General features: G+C 38.6%; 1 protein-coding gene across 2 annotated transcripts in view; it reads left to right on the top strand.

Annotated features, from left to right (window-relative positions):
- Nucleotides 1-15,516, top strand: part of Kcnh7 (potassium voltage-gated channel subfamily H member 7) — a 446,649-nt gene extending 431,133 nt beyond the window's left edge. For both annotated transcript variants that reach the window (XM_076569567.1, XM_006984601.4), the window contains 2 exons: nt 11,832-12,024; nt 13,736-15,516. In XM_076569567.1, coding sequence (XP_076425682.1) covers nt 11,832-12,024; nt 13,736-14,002 — 460 coding nt within the window. In that variant the 3' untranslated portion in view covers nt 14,003-15,516. The remainder of the gene's footprint in view (nt 1-11,831; nt 12,025-13,735) is intronic.
- Nucleotides 15,517-20,261: the final 4,745 nt, after the last annotated feature.

Genomic DNA, 20,261 nt, shown 5'->3' with positions numbered 1-20,261 from the left:
TTAATGTTTTTAAAAGCTCACAAGCTAAAGATGAGGGACTTGCTCCCTCATCCTTTCCTTTGATCTAGACAAATATAATATGAGGAATAATTTTAATTTTGGGGAAAAAGGTAACACTTTATTCAAGCCTGTATTAGTTCTTTAAGGTTATATTGGTCAAAAACATCTAGAAGAGACAAGCAAGTCTCTGAGTGCTAACCCTGGTTGATCTGCATGGCGAGTTCCATACCAGCCAGGGCTACAATGGAGTGAGATTCTGCCTCAAAAGAAAATGTTAGATAAAGACTCTGATAGCTGCCCTGAGTGTGTTTGGAAATTTGCTTTATATGGTGTTGACTTCAAGGTAAGTATCTCAAAGGCACAACAGGATTTATTAAAGAGGCAAGAATGGGTAATTAATGCATTTCCTATAAGCCTTGTGAAAAGCATGCTACCTGAAACCTGATTATACAACTTTTTTTCCTCTCTGACACACTGGTCTTCCCTGTCTGTAGTGTGGACACAAGAACCAGAGTTTAGCTTTCCCTAGACAGACCCACAGACAAAAACTAAACTCCTATATAAATGGCATCTGCTGCCTCTGTCTAAGATAAAAGGGATGGAGCACCATGCCATGACTGTCGCCTCTTCTACAGTCACAGAATTTACTGGGCTTTTATGGATAAAGCACACAAAGAGTCACGATAAGTGTTGCTGGAGGGCTTCTCTCCAGGTTCCCCAAGCCCCACAGTCCCACAATCCACGTATAAAATAATCACTCAGACGCTTATATCACTTATAAACTGTATGGCCGTGGCAGGCTTCTTGCTAACTGTTCTTTTATCTTAAATTAACCCATTTTTATAAATCTATACCTTGCCACGTGGCTGGTGGTTTACCGGCGTCTTCACATGCTGCTTGTCCTGGTGGTGGCTGCAGTGTCTTTCCCCTCTGCCTCCCGCTTCCCAGAATTCTCCTCTCTCCTTGTCCCACCTACTTCCTGCCTGGCAACCTATTTCTTGCCTGGTCACTGGCCATCAGTGTTTTATTTATATAGAATGATATCCACAGCACTTCCCCTTTTCTTCTTTTTTTAAAAAGTAAGGTTTTAACTTTAACATGGTAAAATTACATAAAACAAAACAATTATCGAGCAAGAATTACAGTTACAATACTAAAGATGTCCTATCTATCTTATATTTGTGAGTTTAAGGTTTTATATCTAAATTATCTTTTATCATAACTGAGGAAATTACAACTATCTAGTTTTCAACCACATCAAAGACCTGAGAAGGAACATAATGGTACCTGAGAAATGGTAGATGGATGCAAGCAACTTTCGGGAATCTTGCAAAAGTAGACCAAGACAGCTGGCAGCCTGGACAGTCACCCAATGTTTCTCAGCATTGTTGGTGCATTTAAATTGGCTACAGGCCTAGAGTATCTGACAGACCATTTTCAGAAGCAGGAATTCTGAGAGACCATCTTACCCTGTCTTGGCAGAGTAGAGTGGTCGCTTTCCTTGTGTCCCGCTTGTCCAGAAAGGACAGTATTATATTTGTACTGTCAGCCGTCAAGGCAAGGGTAGTTCTTTGCCCAGTAGGCCATTTTGTGCCAAAAAGACAAACTTCCAAATGGAAATGTCTTAGAAGCCCAACATTCTCTCGGGATCAATTGGTGCAGCCAGGAGCAATTGTGTCTCACGTCAACAGAATTCTAAGTTATTTAAATGCCATATTCTCTAGGTCTATGAAGTGTTTGATGATTACCTATCTATCTGAAATATATTTATGTATACCTAGAAGACTCAACTAACATGGCTACAGATATGATTATCATAGATGACTAATTATTAATCTATTTTTTAATTATCCATTACAATTTTAAATGAGTTACATAAACATAATACCTCAAACAAGAATAGAAATATATATACAGTGTAACAAAATTAACTTCAAGTTTGTATCAATAAACTAAAATTTATACCAATGTAAAACATTTTAAACATAAACTAAATCTATACCAATGTAAAACATTTTAAACAAGTTGTTCTTTAAAAGTAGGTTCATTAATCTACCCTTTTATCTTATAATCTCTATATCCTCCTATATATCTATATCATATCCCCTTTTCTTTTTTAGAAAGAGATCACATTTATAATCAACCTGTTTTAAATAAAAATATTGGGTTTTTCTCTGACCCACACCAGAGGGCTCTTCTGATTTGGGACACAAGAATCTCTTAACCATTTTTTTTTTAAAGCAATATGTCTGGGTTTAGAGGGGGAGTGAGCCAATTCCACCTCTAAAGCCAGCTTGGTATATTTGGGAATTTGGGCGTAGCATCTCTTACTACTTCCTGCTGGAGGGGGGCGCTGTATCTTATGGGGACGCAAAGAAAATTTTAGGCCTATGGGGTAGTCCATGAGGCTGTATTGTGTGAACCAGTTGCCTTGAAACCGCTCTGGATGTTGGATCATCTGGGCCATGGTGTCATCGGAGACCTTTCAGGGGGTCTTGGCTGGTCAAACCTGATGTATCTTAATCTGGAACAAATCCACAGCCTCTGGCTTTCTGTGGAAACAAAAGCAGAATCTCTTTTCCAAAGCAACATATCCTTAAATCCAAATTTTGAAGTGAAGGTACCTTTAAAATATACATTTTGGCATAACTCAACAGCTTTTGTAATCAAATGTTTTTCTTCAGTTACGAATATCAAAGAGAACATAATCCAGATTCTCTGTGTGGTAGCCATCTTTACGTGGCTTATGTTTTATATTACCTCGAGCCTATTGCTTTAAGCTGCACCATTGTAAGACTGAAACAGCGCTGTGGCTGCTGGCTCCACCCACTTCAGCTTCCCAACATGGTGGTGGTACATTTTCTGCCAGCTTGAGGAGCCATCAATTCTCAGAAATAGTAGGTCTAAGCTTTTATCAAAGCAGCATGTAGTCCAGAAACCTCTCTCTCTCTTTTTTTTTTTTTTAATACTAGTAAAGACTAAATCTACCACACAGTGTAATGTGCTGCTGGCAGACGCCTCATTCCCACCATACTGTCGGTCAAACACACACGCCAGGAACCCGCCAGTGTTCAAACCTGCATCTTGCGCTGTCTAGCTGCCGGTATGAGACAAAAAGCAGGAACCTGGTTTTGGCTCTGTTTAGAATTGGTTATTAAATATTGTCAGATTTAAGGTGGAAACTCAAGCCGTTGGGCGCCATTTGTTGCTGGAGGGCTTCTCTCCAGGTTCCCCAAGCCCCACAGTCCCACAATCCACGTATAAAATAATCACTCAGACGCTTATATCCCTTATAAACTGTATGGCCGTGGCAGGCTTCTTGCTAACTGTTCTTTTATCTTAAATTAACCCATTTTTATAAATCTATACCTTGCCACGTGGCTGGTGGTTTACCGGTGTCTTCACATGCTGCTTGTCCTGGCGGTGGCTGCAGTGTCTCTCCCCTCCGCCTCCCGCTTCCCAGAATTCTCCTCTCTCCTTGTCCCACCTACTTCCTGCCTGGCAACCTATTTCTTGCCTGGTCACTGGCCATCAGTGTTTTATTTATATAGAATGATATCCACAGCAATAAGAATACATCAAGTGCAATTAAAAAGTCAGCTTAATTTGGGGAGAAAGTTATCAACCCAGAGCTGCCAGGATATTAAAGTTCTTTCCATCTTTTTCATAACTGTCTATCTTCTTATTATATCACATTTCCATTCAATCTTTCATACACCTTGGAATTACCTAATTAGTGTGTTTGTGTATATTGTGTCCAAAATACTTGCATACTCTTCTATACTCAATGTGTCTATGAATTTTGTCCATATGACATAAATTATTTGCTTATAGAATGGCCTGGATGTGTCATGGCCCCCCGCCCCCCCCCCACTACCACCATAGGCTTATGTGCTGAACACCTGGTCCCCAGCAAGGGATGGTGTTTCAGAGATTGTATAACCTTTGAAAGGTGAAGCTTAGCTGGAAGAAGTGAGTCCCTGTGGGCAGGCTATGCAATGTATAGCCAAGCATACTTCCCGACCTACCTCTGCTTCCTGGTCTACCCAGATGTGAGCAAGCAGCTTCATGTACCTGCTGTCACAGCTGAGAGCCATTCTTACCGCCAGGCCTTCCTTTCCATGATAGACTGTACACTCAGACTCTGAGCCACAATAAACCTCCAGTTCTTCAAGCTGCTTCTTCTCAGGTATTGAATCACAGCCATGAGAAAGGAGCTAATGGAATTCACTTATTATCTGTACTTAATTCTATTGATTTTGTCTATGCTGGTAGTAGTGGTCATTGTTGCTCTTCTTGGAAGAGAGAGTAAGTAAATGATGGAGACAACAGTGCTTTCATTAGCTCAGTAGTGTGTAGAATTGGTTAGCCTAGGTGAATCTTAACTATGTATATTGTCTGGACCAAGTCATTTAACATTCCTAGAATCAAGGTTTCCATATCTACCAGCAACATTGCTCCTTTACAGTCATATCTTGGTATCCACAAAGGATTGGTTCCAGGATATCAATTAGATACCACAACCCACATTTGCTCAACTTTTTACACAAAATAACACCATTTGCATGTAACTTACCCATAATCCTCCTGCATACTTTAAATCATCTCTACATTACCATAAAGCATAATACAATGTAAATGCTATATCCATAATTGTTACATTGTGTCTTTAATGAATAAAAACAGGGAAACGTTTATCCATGTCTAGTGCAAATACAGATTCTTCTCGATGTAGAATTTATAGTCTGTTTGTACATGCTGTACAAAACGGAGAATGTGTGTGCAGTGAGGTGATGCTTAACTATCGTTTGACTTTATCTGCTTTACTGTTATTCTCTTGCTTCACATACACCCCTAGGTTTGCACCAGTCTTGGGGACTAAAATCAAGATTATAGTGTTCCTTTGTTGTCTAATCATAAATACCAAGAGTGCTTATAAGACATAGAAAGATTACTATAAAAAATATTTTCATTGTGTCCGAGAACTGAAAATAAAAACTTTTAAGTATTTACATCTAGAACACATTTGAGTTTAACTGCATGTTAGTGATGATATTTGTTGTTTTTCTTACATTAGCATATCTCACATATTTTTCCACTGATAAAAGTAGTACTGTCTCTTTTGATCTGCTTCCAGTGTCTGAGGACACTTCTGACCATGTTTTGAATTGTTACCACAATTAGTTGTTCTTCTTGACTAACTTTTCGGTTATTTCTGACATCTTTACCTATGTTTTATGGCATGTCTTCTTAGCCGATTTTAAAGCTGGATGGGTGGTGCTTTCATTGCACTTGATCCCCAACAGCTTCTTTTCCAATTTGTTCTACAAAGTAAAATACATAGAAAACAGAATTGAAAAGGTCAGTCTAAATCGGACTCTACTCTGCAGTGGGAGTCCTAGAACTCTTCTGAGAGCTGCATCTGCCCCGGTTGACAGGTCTGCATTGAAAAATGCAGACCTGTGAATTCTTATATTGTTGTCCAATACAAATACAAATATGAAATCTAAAATATAATCAAAACAAATATAAATAATATACCTTGAGTGGTCTTAGCTTCGACCTCTTTCCCCCCCCCCCAGCATTAATGACCAATTAAGCTACATGTAGGCTTAAAGGGTTACATAAGTGTTCTTAAATATTTACATTGTGTGTCTAGACATATACATAGTTGGGGAAATTACAAATGCTTGATCCCACAGGAGAACTTCTCAAGCTTTAATGTGCATTCAGATCACTGGGTAAGTTGTAGAAATACAATTATAAGAGAGTAGGTCTGGATCTTGCAGAGTCCACATTTTAACAGGCTTCCAGGGATACTCAAGGAACACAAATAAGATGACCTAAAAATGTAAAACTTGTTGGCAATGGCCTTTCTATTGCAGAACACACAAAGCAATGTGTCTGCCTTTCACTACCATGACATTCAGTACTGCTTCATTTTTTGTTACAATTTATTATCCATGTCCTTCACATACTTTTTTTTAGTATTTATATGATATGTGTATGTGCAGATATGCAATGTGTCAAGATGCATATGTGAGGGTTATGCTTATGTACATATGTGTACATGTATAGAGGTCCAAAAATGACACTATCTGTCAATCTTGTTTATTTTCTAACTTACTAATTCATTCAAAGTTTCTCAGCTGAACTCAGAACTTGTCAGTTAGCTACCATAGCTATCCAGGCTTGTCTGGGTACCTCCCTTCTCTGCCTCCTGAGTGCTGGAATTACAGATGGCAGCCACATCTGCCCAGCTTTTCATGTTAGTTCTGGGAATCCAAATTCTGGTGCTCACACATGTCCTGTCAATAATGAGATCACATTCAATTGTCATTCATCACGGTATTCTGATTTCTCCTTCCTACCTAAGGTCATCCTGATTGAAAGCAGGTATTTGAGTAAAACTGTTCTTTTTCTACAACTTTATGCTATACTAACAAAAAAAAAAAAAATAACCTAAAACCAGGCTACTTTGAGCTTTAAATGAGTCTTAAGTTTAACTCCCTGTAATTCTTTCAAAGTACTTTATTTATTCTAAAAAGACTCCATTCTAATTCAGCAAATAGACCCTTGCCATAACATGAAAATAAATATTATGCATTGTACAGACACTTACTATACCCTCCTTTGCTGAAATGCCTAACCCAAGTATCAATCATCTAATTCCTTTTTTAAAGTCTTGAAAACATGTATACAAGATTGTACTTATATATTTAGGAATATATATATAAAATAATATGTATGTAACAACAATTAATGCAAAATGAGGCCATGGATTTGAAAGAAAGTAAGAAGGAGTATATGGGAAGGTTTGGAGAGAGGAATAGCAAGGCAAAATGATGTAATTATATTATAATCACAAAGTAAAATAATAATTTTGTAAAGTGTTAAAATAATATAGGAAAGGAGACTGAGGAACATCTCAGAAAGGGCACTATGAAGTACAATGTTTATAGGACTTTGGAGTCTGGGCCTTCACAAAAGGGAACTGTGCTGACTTTTCCAGACTGTGATAAATATGCTAGAGGAGCGATTTCAAAGGAGGCAAGTTTTACATCAGCTCACGGTTTCAGACGTTGTCTTCTGTGGTGATGAAGGACATGATGGCAGGAAAACCTGGTGGGCACAGCTTGTCTCATGGCACCCAGGAAACACAGAGATAACAGGAAGGTGTCTAGAGTAAGATCCATCCCCCACGGATACACTCTCAGTGAGGCACTTCCTCCAACTTAGCCCCAACTATGAAGGTTTCCATTGCTTCCCAATAATGCCTTCAAATTCCAAATCTATCCATGGGTTAATGCAGTGATTAGGTTGGATTCCTTGTGATCCAGTCATGTCTCCCTGACTCGATTAACCTGCCTGAGACTAATCCTTCAACATATAAGCCTTTTGAAAATACCATTTATACCCAAACCGTAAAATTAAAAAACTATACAATTGTGCAAAATTCATGACATAATACTTTGGAATTTACGGGAAAAGAGAAGCGAGACTTAGCAAGACTTGGTGAAGTTTGATTAGGAAGCTGTTCCGATGAGCTGATTTGTAGCTATTCCTGTGCTGATAAACCTAGCTCTTAACCTAGTCTCATTTTTCTTATGCAAAATTTCCTTGCAACAAACAACTAAGTCAAGTTGATAGAGAAAGTCCTTAGTCTTATGTGAGTAGTGTTAGCACAGATGGTGTCCAGTCTCACTCTACACCGGCCACTTGACTTTTCATGATGTTCTCATGTGAGAAGTCCCACTTACAGCAGCAGACTGCATTATCGGGAGTATAGCTGCTGGAGCCCTACTTTCCTGTGAATGTGTCTGACATACACATTATTTAAATGGAATCTGTTTTAAAGACATTTTTTTTTTCCTCAAAGACTGTTGCTGTTTAACAAAGGCTTTACAGGACTCAGAAATATCATCATCTTGAATCTGACTTGTCAATGAAGCTTTTATTCCAGTATCCACAGATAAGTCATTTTACATTCAGTAGTGTATCTTGGCAACGATAGTAAAGAGCATCATGTAATCCATTCACTACTTAGATGTTGTCATTGATAGGACAAATCTGTACAGAGATATTCATAAGATGTTTGAATTGGAATTTTATTTCAGGGCTAGGGAGAGGAGAGAGATTGTTATGGAAGCTCATCAAAGATGATACACTCAGACTCAGTGTATAGCCAACTGAAAGTCTTTATTCAAGCCAGCTGGGACCACACCCAAGGGTTTGGGAGACCAAGGTGTGGCCCCTACTGTCCAGAATATAGAGATTTTTAAAGGTGGAAACCACATCCTGGCATCTCACTGGCAGCTGCAGGAAGGGCTTTGCAGAAACAGGCAGTTTAACAGAGGCTAAGTTAGCTAAGACATCTTGACCTTGGGTTCCTAGAATAGAGTTGAGTGGTTTCCCATGGGGTCTCCATCAAGGAGATCAAATTCTAGTTAAATCTGAAATGGCCTCAGCAAGAATGTAAGACCTCTCTCTGCCTTGTCTTGCCCCATAACAAAATAGTTCTGAAAGAGTTAAATGCGGGAAGAATTATTGGTGCAGAAAAAAATTTGTGTTGAACCTTAAAGTATGAGATGAAAAATTGATTCATAACGACAAAATAATAATTCTGTTCTATTTAATTTGTAACACAATTACATAAGGCATTTAGGCATCAACCAGTTGATAGATGTATTTTTTCATTTTCAGGGTGCAGCTGCGACACAATATGACAAATCAGACATGTTTTATAAGCTATTGGTATAAAGAATACTAAGGCACTTTCTGGTTATATTTACCAATGGAAGAAAATCTATAAGACTACATTATAATTCAAAAAGACAGCTTTTGAATGTTAATATTAAGAGGTAAAAAGAACCTATTGTCTGGCACACCTGTAATTCCACTAACTCCAGAGACTTGAGAAGAAAGTGCTTGGCTAGCCTGGTCTCCCTACATAGGAAGATACTATCTCAAAACTAAAATTAGAAATAATATATAGCTTTTCTAATGTTTCCCAGATTTTTGTTTTCTTTAAAAACAAAGCTAATATCCATAAATAAGTGTATTTAACTGGGCAAATAGTTCTAAGATTTATTGCTCTCTTTTAAAAAAAAATTCAATTGGTAAATCATAAGCACAAATACGATAATTCAAAAACCTTCTAAAAAGGCATATGGTCCAAATTTTGTTCTTACACCCATAAAATCCCTTATCTTAAGCTGTCCACACTGAGGACCCAAATTGTCGGTGAGAGTTTCAGCACCAGATGTGTGTGAGGGAGCACAGTAAAGTAACTGCTGACATGAATGCTCCATCGTACGGTTAAAGGGAGGGGGTTTTGTTTTGTTTCTTTGAGATAGAAAACAGCCAGAGTCCAGAGCAGCAGACTGGACAGGTCCAGACCATCTGCAAGAGAGGGGAGAAGAGCAGGAGATAGAGGGTAAAGAATGTATGGTGAAAATAGCAGGAGGCTGGAATAGTGATCACTGAGTTATAAGGAGAATGAGTAGCTGGGGGGAGAGAGGCCCATCAGCAGAAGGGGTTTAGGGTACAGGAGGAGGTGAGAAGGCCTAGGATGTCAGCATCAACTTTGAGATATATAACAAGTACTTGTGAGTAGGGACTGAGGGAGCCTGAGGCTACCTTGATATACTGATAGGTGCTAGAGGTATAGTCAATGGAGAGCCACATGTTCTTTCTGCCAGAGGTAAAGGAAATGACTCATTTTGGCAGATGGGGACTGGTTTCGCAAGCGGTTGAGGAATGCTGGCCTTTGTCTAACTGCCAGAAATCCTCCATAGTCCAAGTTAAGCTCCTTTCTGGATATTTGGACAGCCTTTTGGAGTTTGGAGAATTGGAGTTTCCTTTGGACCTGGCACAAACCAATTGTATTTTGTGATTATTCTCTTGAAATTTATTTTAAAATGAGTGGTTGACAACTCGTGAGCTTTGGAGAAAGCAATGGTTACTTTTACATTGTGCAAGCCAGATGGGTCATAGAACCAAGTAAACTTGAAGTTTGCTTGGTCTCTTAAATACCAAAGCTCTGGACCACAGACAGGAAAGGTATTTAACGTTTAACAGCACTGAACATTAAACAAAATAAAATAAAATGAACAATAAAGAAAGCATGATGAGTGTAGCATCAATCTTAAAAGTTCTTATTAATAAAATCAAACCTGAGCCAGGTATTGGGGTGAACTGGAAGATCAGAGAACCAGAACAAGCCACAGCTATCTCACCTTGCCAATTCCTCAGCTGGTCCTGTTTCCTCTGACTGGAAGCCTCTGAGTCCTGATCGAGAATGAATCTCAGCTGAACTGTGTTGCTCCAAAGCCTGGAAGCTTAACCAGCCAAATGCTTCTTGTTTCTGGTCTTCACGCCTTATATATCTTTCCTTTCTACCATCAATCCCTGGGATTAAAGGCTCACTTTCTGGGATTAAAGGCTCACTTTCTGGGATTAAAGGCGTGTGTCACCATGCCTGGCTGTATCCTTGAACACATGGATTTCTGCCTAGCTCTGCCTCCCAAATGCTTGGATTGAAGGCATGTGCTACCACTGCCTATCCTCTATGTTTAATATTGTGGCTTTTCTGTCTCTGACCCCAGATAAGTTTATTAGGGTGCACAATATTTTGGGGAACACAATACCACCACAGATGAGTCATGTATAGAACTTGCTTTGAAGAAGAAAGAGGCAAGATAAAATAGTATGTCTTAGCCAGGGTTACTGTCTATCCCTGTGACATGTCCCTGCTCCCAGGACCAAAGCAAGTTGGGGAGGGAAGGGTTTATTCAGTTTATGCTTCCATATTGAAGGAAGTCAGGAAATGAACTCAAACAGGGCTGAAACCTAGAGGCAGGAGCTGATGCAGAGGCCATAGAGGAGTGTTGCTTACTGGATTGCTCCCCATAGCTTACTCAGCCTGCTTTCTTATAGAACCCATGACCACCAGCCCAGGGATGGCACCATCCACAACTCTCTTGCCCCTCCCCCAACAATTACTAATTAAGAAAATGCCCTACAGCCAATGTCATGTACACATTTTCTCAGTTGAGATTCCCTCCTTTCAGGTAACTCTCGTTTGTGCATCAGAACATAGTGAAAATACAAATTTTTTAAGAAGTTTTCCCGAGATGTAGTAATCTTAAAGAAGTATGTTACCGGAGCTCAGCAGTTAAAAGCACTGGCTGCTCAAAGTACACAGGTTCAATTCCCAGCACCTACATGGTGGCTCACAGCTGTAACTCCACTTCTAGGTGATCTGACACCCTCATACAGACAGGCATATAGGCAAAGCACCAATGCACTAAAATTTTTTTTACAAAATTTAAAAAAGAAAAGAAACATGTTACTGAGTTCTTCTTTAAAGGGGGGAAAACAGTTCACAAACAGTTGAGTAAAAACCTAAGCAAAATTAGATAATTATTGACCACAATATTCCACATGTGATTTATACTTTAAAATCAATAAAGTTTTGGTTTTGGACTACCAGGTGAGTTCCAGGAAAGGCACAAAGCTACACAGAGAAACCCTGTCTTGAAAAAAAAAAAGAAAAAGAAAAAGAAAAAAATCAATAAAGTTTTGTAGAAATAAAGTAGTATATACTGTCTGTTTTTCTGTTAGTTCCTGCATAAGAAATCAATGGTCTGAGTCAGAGTAATTGATTCTAATAGAAAGGATCAGGTAGGAGAGTCCCTCTGCCACTCTCTTGTCTTTCCCATTCAGGGCAGCTCATCGTTCTGTTTGTTGGCAATGCTGATGCTTTCTCAGATGCCCTTACAAGTCATGACTCTTTAAGACTGTCTTTCCCCTTCCTGCATGTCTTGCAGACTTGAATCCCAAATGACCACGGACATCCAGACCATCTTACAGCTCCTGCAGAAACAAACCGCAGTGGTCCCTCCAGCCTACAGCATGGTGACTGCAGGAGCCGAGTATCAGAGACCTGTCCTCCGTCTGCTGAGGACCAGTCACCCCAGAGCATCCATTAAGACTGACCGGAGTTTCAGCCCCTCCTCCCAAGTGAGTGTGGATATTGTAAAGCTGGGGTGTCTCTTTGAGTGTATCTCCAGGATAACCTGAGTAAGAATCACATGTGGAAAATATGGACTTCTATTCTCCTCTGTTTCTGCCCAGGGTTTCTGTAATCTGGACCTGTGATTTTGCATTACATGTCCTTAAAAGTTGTGAACAACGGATTTAAAGAAAAATTTTAAACAGTATCATTTATGTGTACAAGCTTGTGTGTGTGTGTGTGTGTGTGTGTGTGTGTGTGTCTGTCTGTCTGTCTGTCTGTCTGTGTCTGTGTGTGTCTGTGTGTGTCTCTCTGTGTGTGTGGAGGGGGATATGCAGAGGCCTGAAGATAAGCACTAGGTTTTCTTTCTAGATAGTTCTTCATCTTATTTTTTGAGACAGGCATATTATTATATAACAATGTATATTATTCTTAAGATAGCTCTCTCAATGAACAAACATCACCGATTTGGCCAGACTTGCTGGCAGTGATCCCCAGGTACCCTTTTGTCCCTGCCTCTCCAATGCTGGCATTACAAGTACACAAAACCCAACTTTTCATATGGCTGCTAGTGATCCAACCTGTCTTCATGCTTGTAAGAAAAAGCTCCTTTCCCTGAACATGAACAGTCATTTCAAAGGAAATGCTATTACTCAAGAATCAACCTATGCAAACTAGCATACTGTAGAGATTTTAATGGTAAAGAATCGCTCTTGGCTAATAGAAGAAAAAGAAGAATGTCAGAGAAAAGCTTGTAACTTGCTACAGTGCCACAAGGCAGGATAGGTCTTCCAGAAGAAAAGAGATAGCAGTTAACTGGACTAGCTCTGAGGCTCAAAGGCAGTCAGGCTGGCAAACACGTCTGTGCCCTACTTGCCAGCAGACATCTCAAAGTTTTTATCACTTGAATGATAATATACATGGCGAGACAAGACAAGTGAAGTGTCCGTATCCCGACTAATCCTTTTAGTAGTGCCCCTCTCAGTTAATTAAGCATCATGGGCAGCTGAACCTAAGAAAGATCATCTCAGTAAGAATATATAGACAGTCTTGTGTACATTTCTGTATGGGATGTAAAATTTTCTAGAAAATGAAACTTGATAAGAGAAGTTAGTGTGTCAAAAGGAAAATAATGACAATCTTTCTAAAATATAAACATTAATTCCTCTCTTACTGGTTTTTAGTGGATGGGAAATACATACAACTATGTGTCTTCTTTTTTGCAGTTGGTTTGGGCAGTAATTTCTGATAGGAATGGTGATTTTATTTCCTTCATCACTTTCCTTCTTAGATAAGACTAGTCACTAAGAGTCATTTCTTAATCCAGCCTTCATTTTGCATATCAACCACAGATTCCCCTGCCCTCCCTCCTCCCAACCCCTACACATTTTGATTGTTAATAGTTATTAATTAAAAGAAATTAAAATTATTTTATTAGTAAGAAAAAAAAGAAAAAAACTCAACCATACACAGCTCAAAGTGAATACTTAAAAAAAAAAAAAACCTGAACTTTTAAATCTGGCTTCAGGGTGAAATTAAAATTCTTTACTTGAGATAACAGACCCCTTAGTTTAGGGGTCCATTTTAGGATAGAGATATTATGTATGTGTTAACCACATACAATAAATGGGGAGAGCAAACACATACGAATTATGTGAATATGATTTATTTAACTATTGGAACGAATTATAAAAGCACATTTTCTCTTCTTTCTATCAGTGTCCTGAATTTCTAGACCTTGAAAAATCCAAACTCAAATCCAAAGAATCCCTCTCAAGCGGAAGACATCTGAACACAGCCTCAGAAGACAACTTGACTTCACTTTTAAAACAAGACAGTGATGCGTCTTTAGAGCTTCACCCACGGCAACGAAAAACTTACCTTCATCCCATCCGACACCCATCTCTGCCAGATTCTTCCCTAAGCACTGTAGGGATCTTGGGTCTCCATAGGCATGTTTCTGATCCTGGTCTACCAGGAAAGTAATCATTTTGTACTATTTCCTCCACATCCAATGTAAGTGCTTTTAATGGCTGTTTTCCTTTTTGTATTTAAATCCTCTCTACTTGACTCAGGGGCTCACAAGGTACCATTATATGCAAAAGTACTGTATATTTTTCCTAAATTGAAGCTTGTAAGGTAAAGTTGAGCAGTTAGGATGTAAATATACATAAGAGCTTTTGGTTCCAAATGTTCAAACTGCCAGCATCTCAAGGCACCTTATTTTTTAATTTTATTTTTTAAATCATGTGCATGTTAGGAAACTCCAGTTTCTCTTGCATGGAGACTCCTATTTACCGCTTTTACTGAATCAGTGCTTGATTATGAAAAAGCCTTCCGAGCAAATAAGAAACCGAGGAATGAAAGTGTTCATGAACGCAACTCAGATGATCCTCCACTTAGGGGAGTTCAAGGGGGGTGGGGATAAGGGAAGTTAGTCACTTTGGAGAACAGATTTCCTTCTGTATTGACATGTTTGTAGTTACTTACCTTCATTTCCTATAACAATTTAAAAGAAAGATGCAAAGTTTGAGTTATACATATCAGTCAGAAAGGGAGCTAAAATCCAAAAGTACCAAAGGATATAGTTCTTTCTTAATAAATATGTAGAACTTCAGATCATGTGGAAGAAAAGACATGTGAGGTTTCAACGGGAACTCAGGCCCTGGTTTCATGTCCCAGGTTATGTAAGACCTTTGACAAAAGCTACTCATTTTGGAGAGGTGACAGGACAAAGATGTCCCAGGCTTCCACTGTTGAGGAAACTGTGGGAAGCAGTCACCTACCCCCAGCTTTCTGGGAGCTGCAGTCTCTGGGCGGGTGAGCAATCTGTCCCCAAGGAGTCTCAATACCCTGCTTTTAGGGAGGGTATAGAGTGGGAGGAGAACGGAGAGACCTTTGTGGATTTCTGCCCCATTTTCTGACAGATTGAGGAGTCACAATGTTTCCCTGAGCTTGTCTTCAGCTAAACAATTATGAATATAGGACAACATCAGTGAGAGAACAAAATTATCTCTCTAGTAAATTCTTTCATAGCTTCATTCACAAGCTACCTAAAATTTTTCACAGTAGTGCATTTTTCTGAAGTCATAAAATGAAGATTATTTTGTGTTGGGGTGGCTCTTAACATGCCACTTACAAAAAGGACAGCCACAATTTTTTCAGATTTATATGTGAGAGCAATCTTGCATTTGATTAAATAGTACATACCCACATTTTTTAAAATATGCGATTTCAGAGTATTTGTCAGCAAAACTCTTTCATTAAGAATGGGTTGTTTCCTTGCTTTTCCCAGCTGTGACAAACAATGTTCATTGGTCCACCTAGAAAATTCTTAAGTTAATTGAAAATTAAGTAAAAAATCCATTACATATAATTTGGGCTGATTATATGTTGATTCTATCCCAGGATATATATAGTAGAAGAATATAGTCTAACACCTTTTAGTGTTAGGTATTGTTTGGGCAAAAGAGGTGGCATTTGGATCATAAAATCAACACAAGAAAAAATACAATTTATAATTCTGATTGGTCAAACTCTAGTTAAATTCTATTTTCAACTCAATTATAATTTAAAAAATTATCAGAGACTAACCCTTTGTGTTCTTTCCTCCTGAACAAACATCTAGAAAATTTGTTGAAGGCTTCTTAATTTTTCTACTAATTCTTATACTCCAACAGAGCTTTAAATAGTAGTTTATGTGTACATTATTAAATGGTTGAATTTTTCTTCACCTTCAACACTAATCATTAACCCACTTCAAATGCAAGCAATTTATTAAATGTGCATGACACTATTACTCTATTTAAAACGTGATTAGAGTGACCTTAAATTGTTCCCTATATACTTTTAAGCAGTCACAGAATTTGCCAGTCTGACCTGAGTGGTAGGAAATCTACACATAGGCATGTTCTTATTCTCAATTTAAGAAAAGTAATCGTAAGTGATTGAGTACCTATGGCATAAGACCAGTCAAGTCAACCAAAAGTATAATAATTAGAATGGTCTTCCCAAATCATTTGATATGGTACAGATACAAATGTGGACTCCTGGCCACTTTCATTCACTCACTCAGCAAACATTCGAATGAGGTGCCACACACTGGAGAGTCACGCAAGTAGCGAATGAGTTAGGTGTGGTGTGGATTTAGGGATCTTCTTTTCATATTGGGGCACATTCTGCAGCTGCAACACATTTCCTGAGGACTATTCTCCCTTAGCTCCACAAGCATTCAGCATAAATTCCCAGCTATTGCTCATTTGTAAGGAGAGAGGGTTTGGCAGGTGAGGAACTGAGGCTGATTGTTTGATCTGATTAGTGGATGCTCCAGCTGCAGCATTTGGTATGACATGCATGCAATTTGGTCTATTGGAAGCCTCCATTTATATTTCTTTATAAAAACCTAGCATGCAGAAAAGGGAAGATGGTATACAAGCATCCAGCCAGTTTAAATTCTAGGACAATCAAAACTCCTTCCCTTCTCAATTCCTCCACATAAAATAATTGTATGCTGTTTAAATCGTAAGTCTGAGAGAGTTGTGTAGGAACATAAAGGGACTTTTTTATCCTATAGTATATATTTTTTTAAAGTGCCCAAGCAACATAAACATACACATAGTCATAAATGTCAGGTGAACAGACAGTTTAACTGACTTATGAATAAGAAAATCAATCATCTTGATGTACAATGTGCATCCCCTTGTCCCAGCCTAAAAATAACTTTAAAATTGCATTACCCTACCTATCACTTACAGCAAAAGCAACCTGACACCTCCAACTTGGGGTCCTGCCTAAGGCCACATCCAACTACTGCCCCAGCCAAAAGGCAGTCCGGCAACTGCTTTCCTTAGAGGGACTTAGAAGCACGGACACAACACCTTTCGGCTTCAACGTAAAATTATCATCTAGTCCCATGTCCGTAAAAAACAAACTGCTGTCTTAAATCTGACTTGGCTGAGCTGCTCTCCTACAGCTATTAACTGCTGGTCAGAAAATTGCCTCTCAGACGCATCGCTTTATCCCAGCGGGGGGTCCCATACTTCAATTAGCTGATGAGAAAACCAGGAATAAAAAATACAGAAGTGATCTTTTTAATATAATAATCACTAATTCAACAAACAGGGCAAAGCAGGGAGCCAGTCTGAGACAACGTAAATTTCAAGTCCATTATAATGGACTGGCCGTCAGAATTAAGTTTTCTTCTCTAGTCAGGTAGAGTGACATTGGGAATCAGGGTTAATATGTGCATATTAGAACTCAAGGTTGTACGGGCTTGAACCTGTGCAATGGCTCCAAAATACCTAAGAGAAAAACATTTATATCCAAATGTCATTTTCAAATCACAACTTACACATTATAGGCAAGGATAAAAATGTATCACCTCCTCAGTATATATAAAAGAGTAACTAATAAGAAATAACATGTTTTATAGCCAGGAAAAAAAGCAATTCAGGAAATTAAATCAATTAGAAATGAACTGTAACTCTGGCTATAATTTAATATAAGGGGCTCTATATTGTTTATTCATGGGTAAAACAAAACCAAAAAACATGTTCTCAATGTTAATTGGCCTCTTATTCAATGTTAAAAACCTTTCGATCAAAAAATTGAGTTGATTTCTCATTTTTAATCACAGTTGTATAGTAACATAAACATAAATGTCAATCCTGTACATTCAAAGAGGCCCTTGGGGGACAGGTTGCTGTGGAGTGGTCTTAAGCTGTTGTCCTGAGGTTAGCAGTGCTCAGATCACCTAAGAACTCAGAAACAAATGGTCCTGAGTCTCATCCCGGATCTACCAAATCAGAAACAGGAAGGCTGGGACCCAGCGCTGATCCTTCAAGGAGCTCTCCTTAACATGGTCTGTATGCACACTAAAACACAGAGGTCCAAAAACCATGTTCTGTAGTTAGGCCAACTCGATCCTAACAGTAGCTCTTCCATTCACATGCTATGTCACCCTGAGTGAATTACCTTCTGAGAGTTTTCTCCAGAGTCTTTAAAAATGAAATTATAGTCCTTGCCTCACTAAAGTCTGAGGAGAAACAAAACCTAATTTTAAAAAAAGTGCCTGGCACACAGTAGGTGCTTAAAAAAAACATCCTAAAATGCACCCCTGACCCCCTGCCAGGAGCATGACATTAAAAACAACTAGGAAGAAAAAAATTTTCTTTTGAACAAGTGCAAAGTAACCAAATAGCTGCTTCCAAGACTGAAGTTTTTGATTCTGAAAAACTTAACTGTAGCTCAATCTTTCCCTTAATTTTGTGCTATTAACTCGACAGCTTTCAAGTAATAATATTGAGACTATTGGTGGTGAGGATGTGACTCCCTCTGTTGCTCTGAATTAGTGTTAAATTCTGCAAGGTGAATTTCTGTAAAGGTGGATTCTATAAAAGCTAGTTCACCCACTGTGCAGTGTCTCCTTGGACATGATAGAGTTCCCAGATGGGTTATCTGAAACTATTTACAAAATACAATTCAATTCTGAAAGTAAACACAATTGCTGTTTTTACAAACCCCAGAACTTCACAGGGGTAACGGCACTTTTCAGGCACCCAACTCCTTTCTCTCACCGCACACATGCAGCCAATAGATGGCAAACACCAGAGTTCTCCGTGAGGAACGCTGAAAATGGCGGAAAGGCTTGGTGTGGTAAAGCTGAACTCAAATCCTACCTATTCCATGTATGGGTGGGGGAAAAAACCCAAAGTGAGCCTCAGTATCCAAAATCATGTAAATACAAGTGATTTTTTTTGAAATAGCTCTCTGAAATGTCCACGTGGAAGTGTGCAGAAGCCATGCTCCAGGTAAAGAAGCAAATCCATCCTGTGGTTTGCACATCACAAAGCAATGTTCAGGAAGTGGCGTAATAACATTGATGATCATGTAAAAACATGTTCCATCATTTTTTCCTCCACCCAACTCTCCACATTGACACTCAGTATGTAACGGAATTCTACAAAGTGGTTTCATGCCCCTGCCAATGATGAGGATGTTAGCAGGAGACAGTGTTTGTGTTGGGGCCACCTCTTCTGCATCAGCACCCAGGTGTTCAGCCAACACCTGTAGAGTGATGCATCCACAATACAGATGTTTTCTCGGTTTGAGATCTTTGCCCCATCTCTCCCTGATTCCCCAAATGTTCTCTTTCAGATCTGTTTACTTGTGTCTCTTCTTAAAGTGGTGTTGTTAGCCTTTTAAAAACTAATGGGATATATTTCCAATGCTTTATAAAATATTAGGCACCATGACTGGGCAAGGTCCACCCATGCTTAGGATGTCATTATAGAGACTATAATGTATTTCGGTAAAATATACTTTGTTTTAATGACCAGTACAGAAAAACAAAATGCATAGAAGACACAGACTGACATTTGACAGCAAGAAAAGAAACTATCACAAAGATTATTTTGTTAACTAGTACATGAAAGTTGAGAAATGACTAATTGGAAGTTATTTTAAACTACCACATTATAACTATAAATGAATATAAAAATATTAATAGAAATGGAATGTATTCAAAACTATATACTCAGTTGTCCTGGTCTATCACTTTACCAGCCATGATCAAACTTTTAAACATGCACAGCAAGAACTATTACAACAGTGTTCTCAATTAAATCTTTTTATTATGAGACGTAGAAATGTGAACATGGCTATTCTTTTTAAATTAATGTCAAAACTTAGATTAATTCCTGAACTGTATTCATGTCATCTGTGATTCCCATTAGTTAACATATTTTCAAAGATGTGAAATAATTTGGGGCACCTGTGATTTCAAAGCTTTATATGTTTAACTCACATTCTTTGGACTTCTGGTATGTTATGATGCAATTTAAAAACTCACAATTGTGAGTAACCACAACTGTGAGCATTTTAACTGTATCAGTTTTCATTTTTATTTATATTGTATGTGAATGCATAAGAAAAGTCCACACCACATTCCTTATCCCTAATTGGAAGGAAAATTGAAGGATCAGTAAAGCTGTGATGAGCTCTTCCCACAATCTCCTCAAATGCTTACAGAGTTGCAGTAGCAATGAAATGGCATGGCACCCTTCTCCCAATGACACAAAAACACAACAAAAATATCAAGAAGTCTCTACTCCGAGGCTCCCACTGATTTTAAAGAAAGGCAGATGGCCTTTTTATAGCTGAAATTTTCATTTCATAATTCTGATGAGAAAATATATTATCCCAGAAGGCTTGCCAGTCAATGAATAGTGTATTTCAGAAGAGAATG

This window comes from Peromyscus maniculatus, chromosome 4 (genome assembly GCF_049852395.1).
Source record: "Peromyscus maniculatus bairdii isolate BWxNUB_F1_BW_parent chromosome 4, HU_Pman_BW_mat_3.1, whole genome shotgun sequence".
Lineage (NCBI taxonomy): Eukaryota > Metazoa > Chordata > Mammalia > Rodentia > Cricetidae > Peromyscus > Peromyscus maniculatus.
Note: the sequence above shows the minus strand (reverse complement) of the source record. Positions and strands in the feature narration are given on the sequence as shown.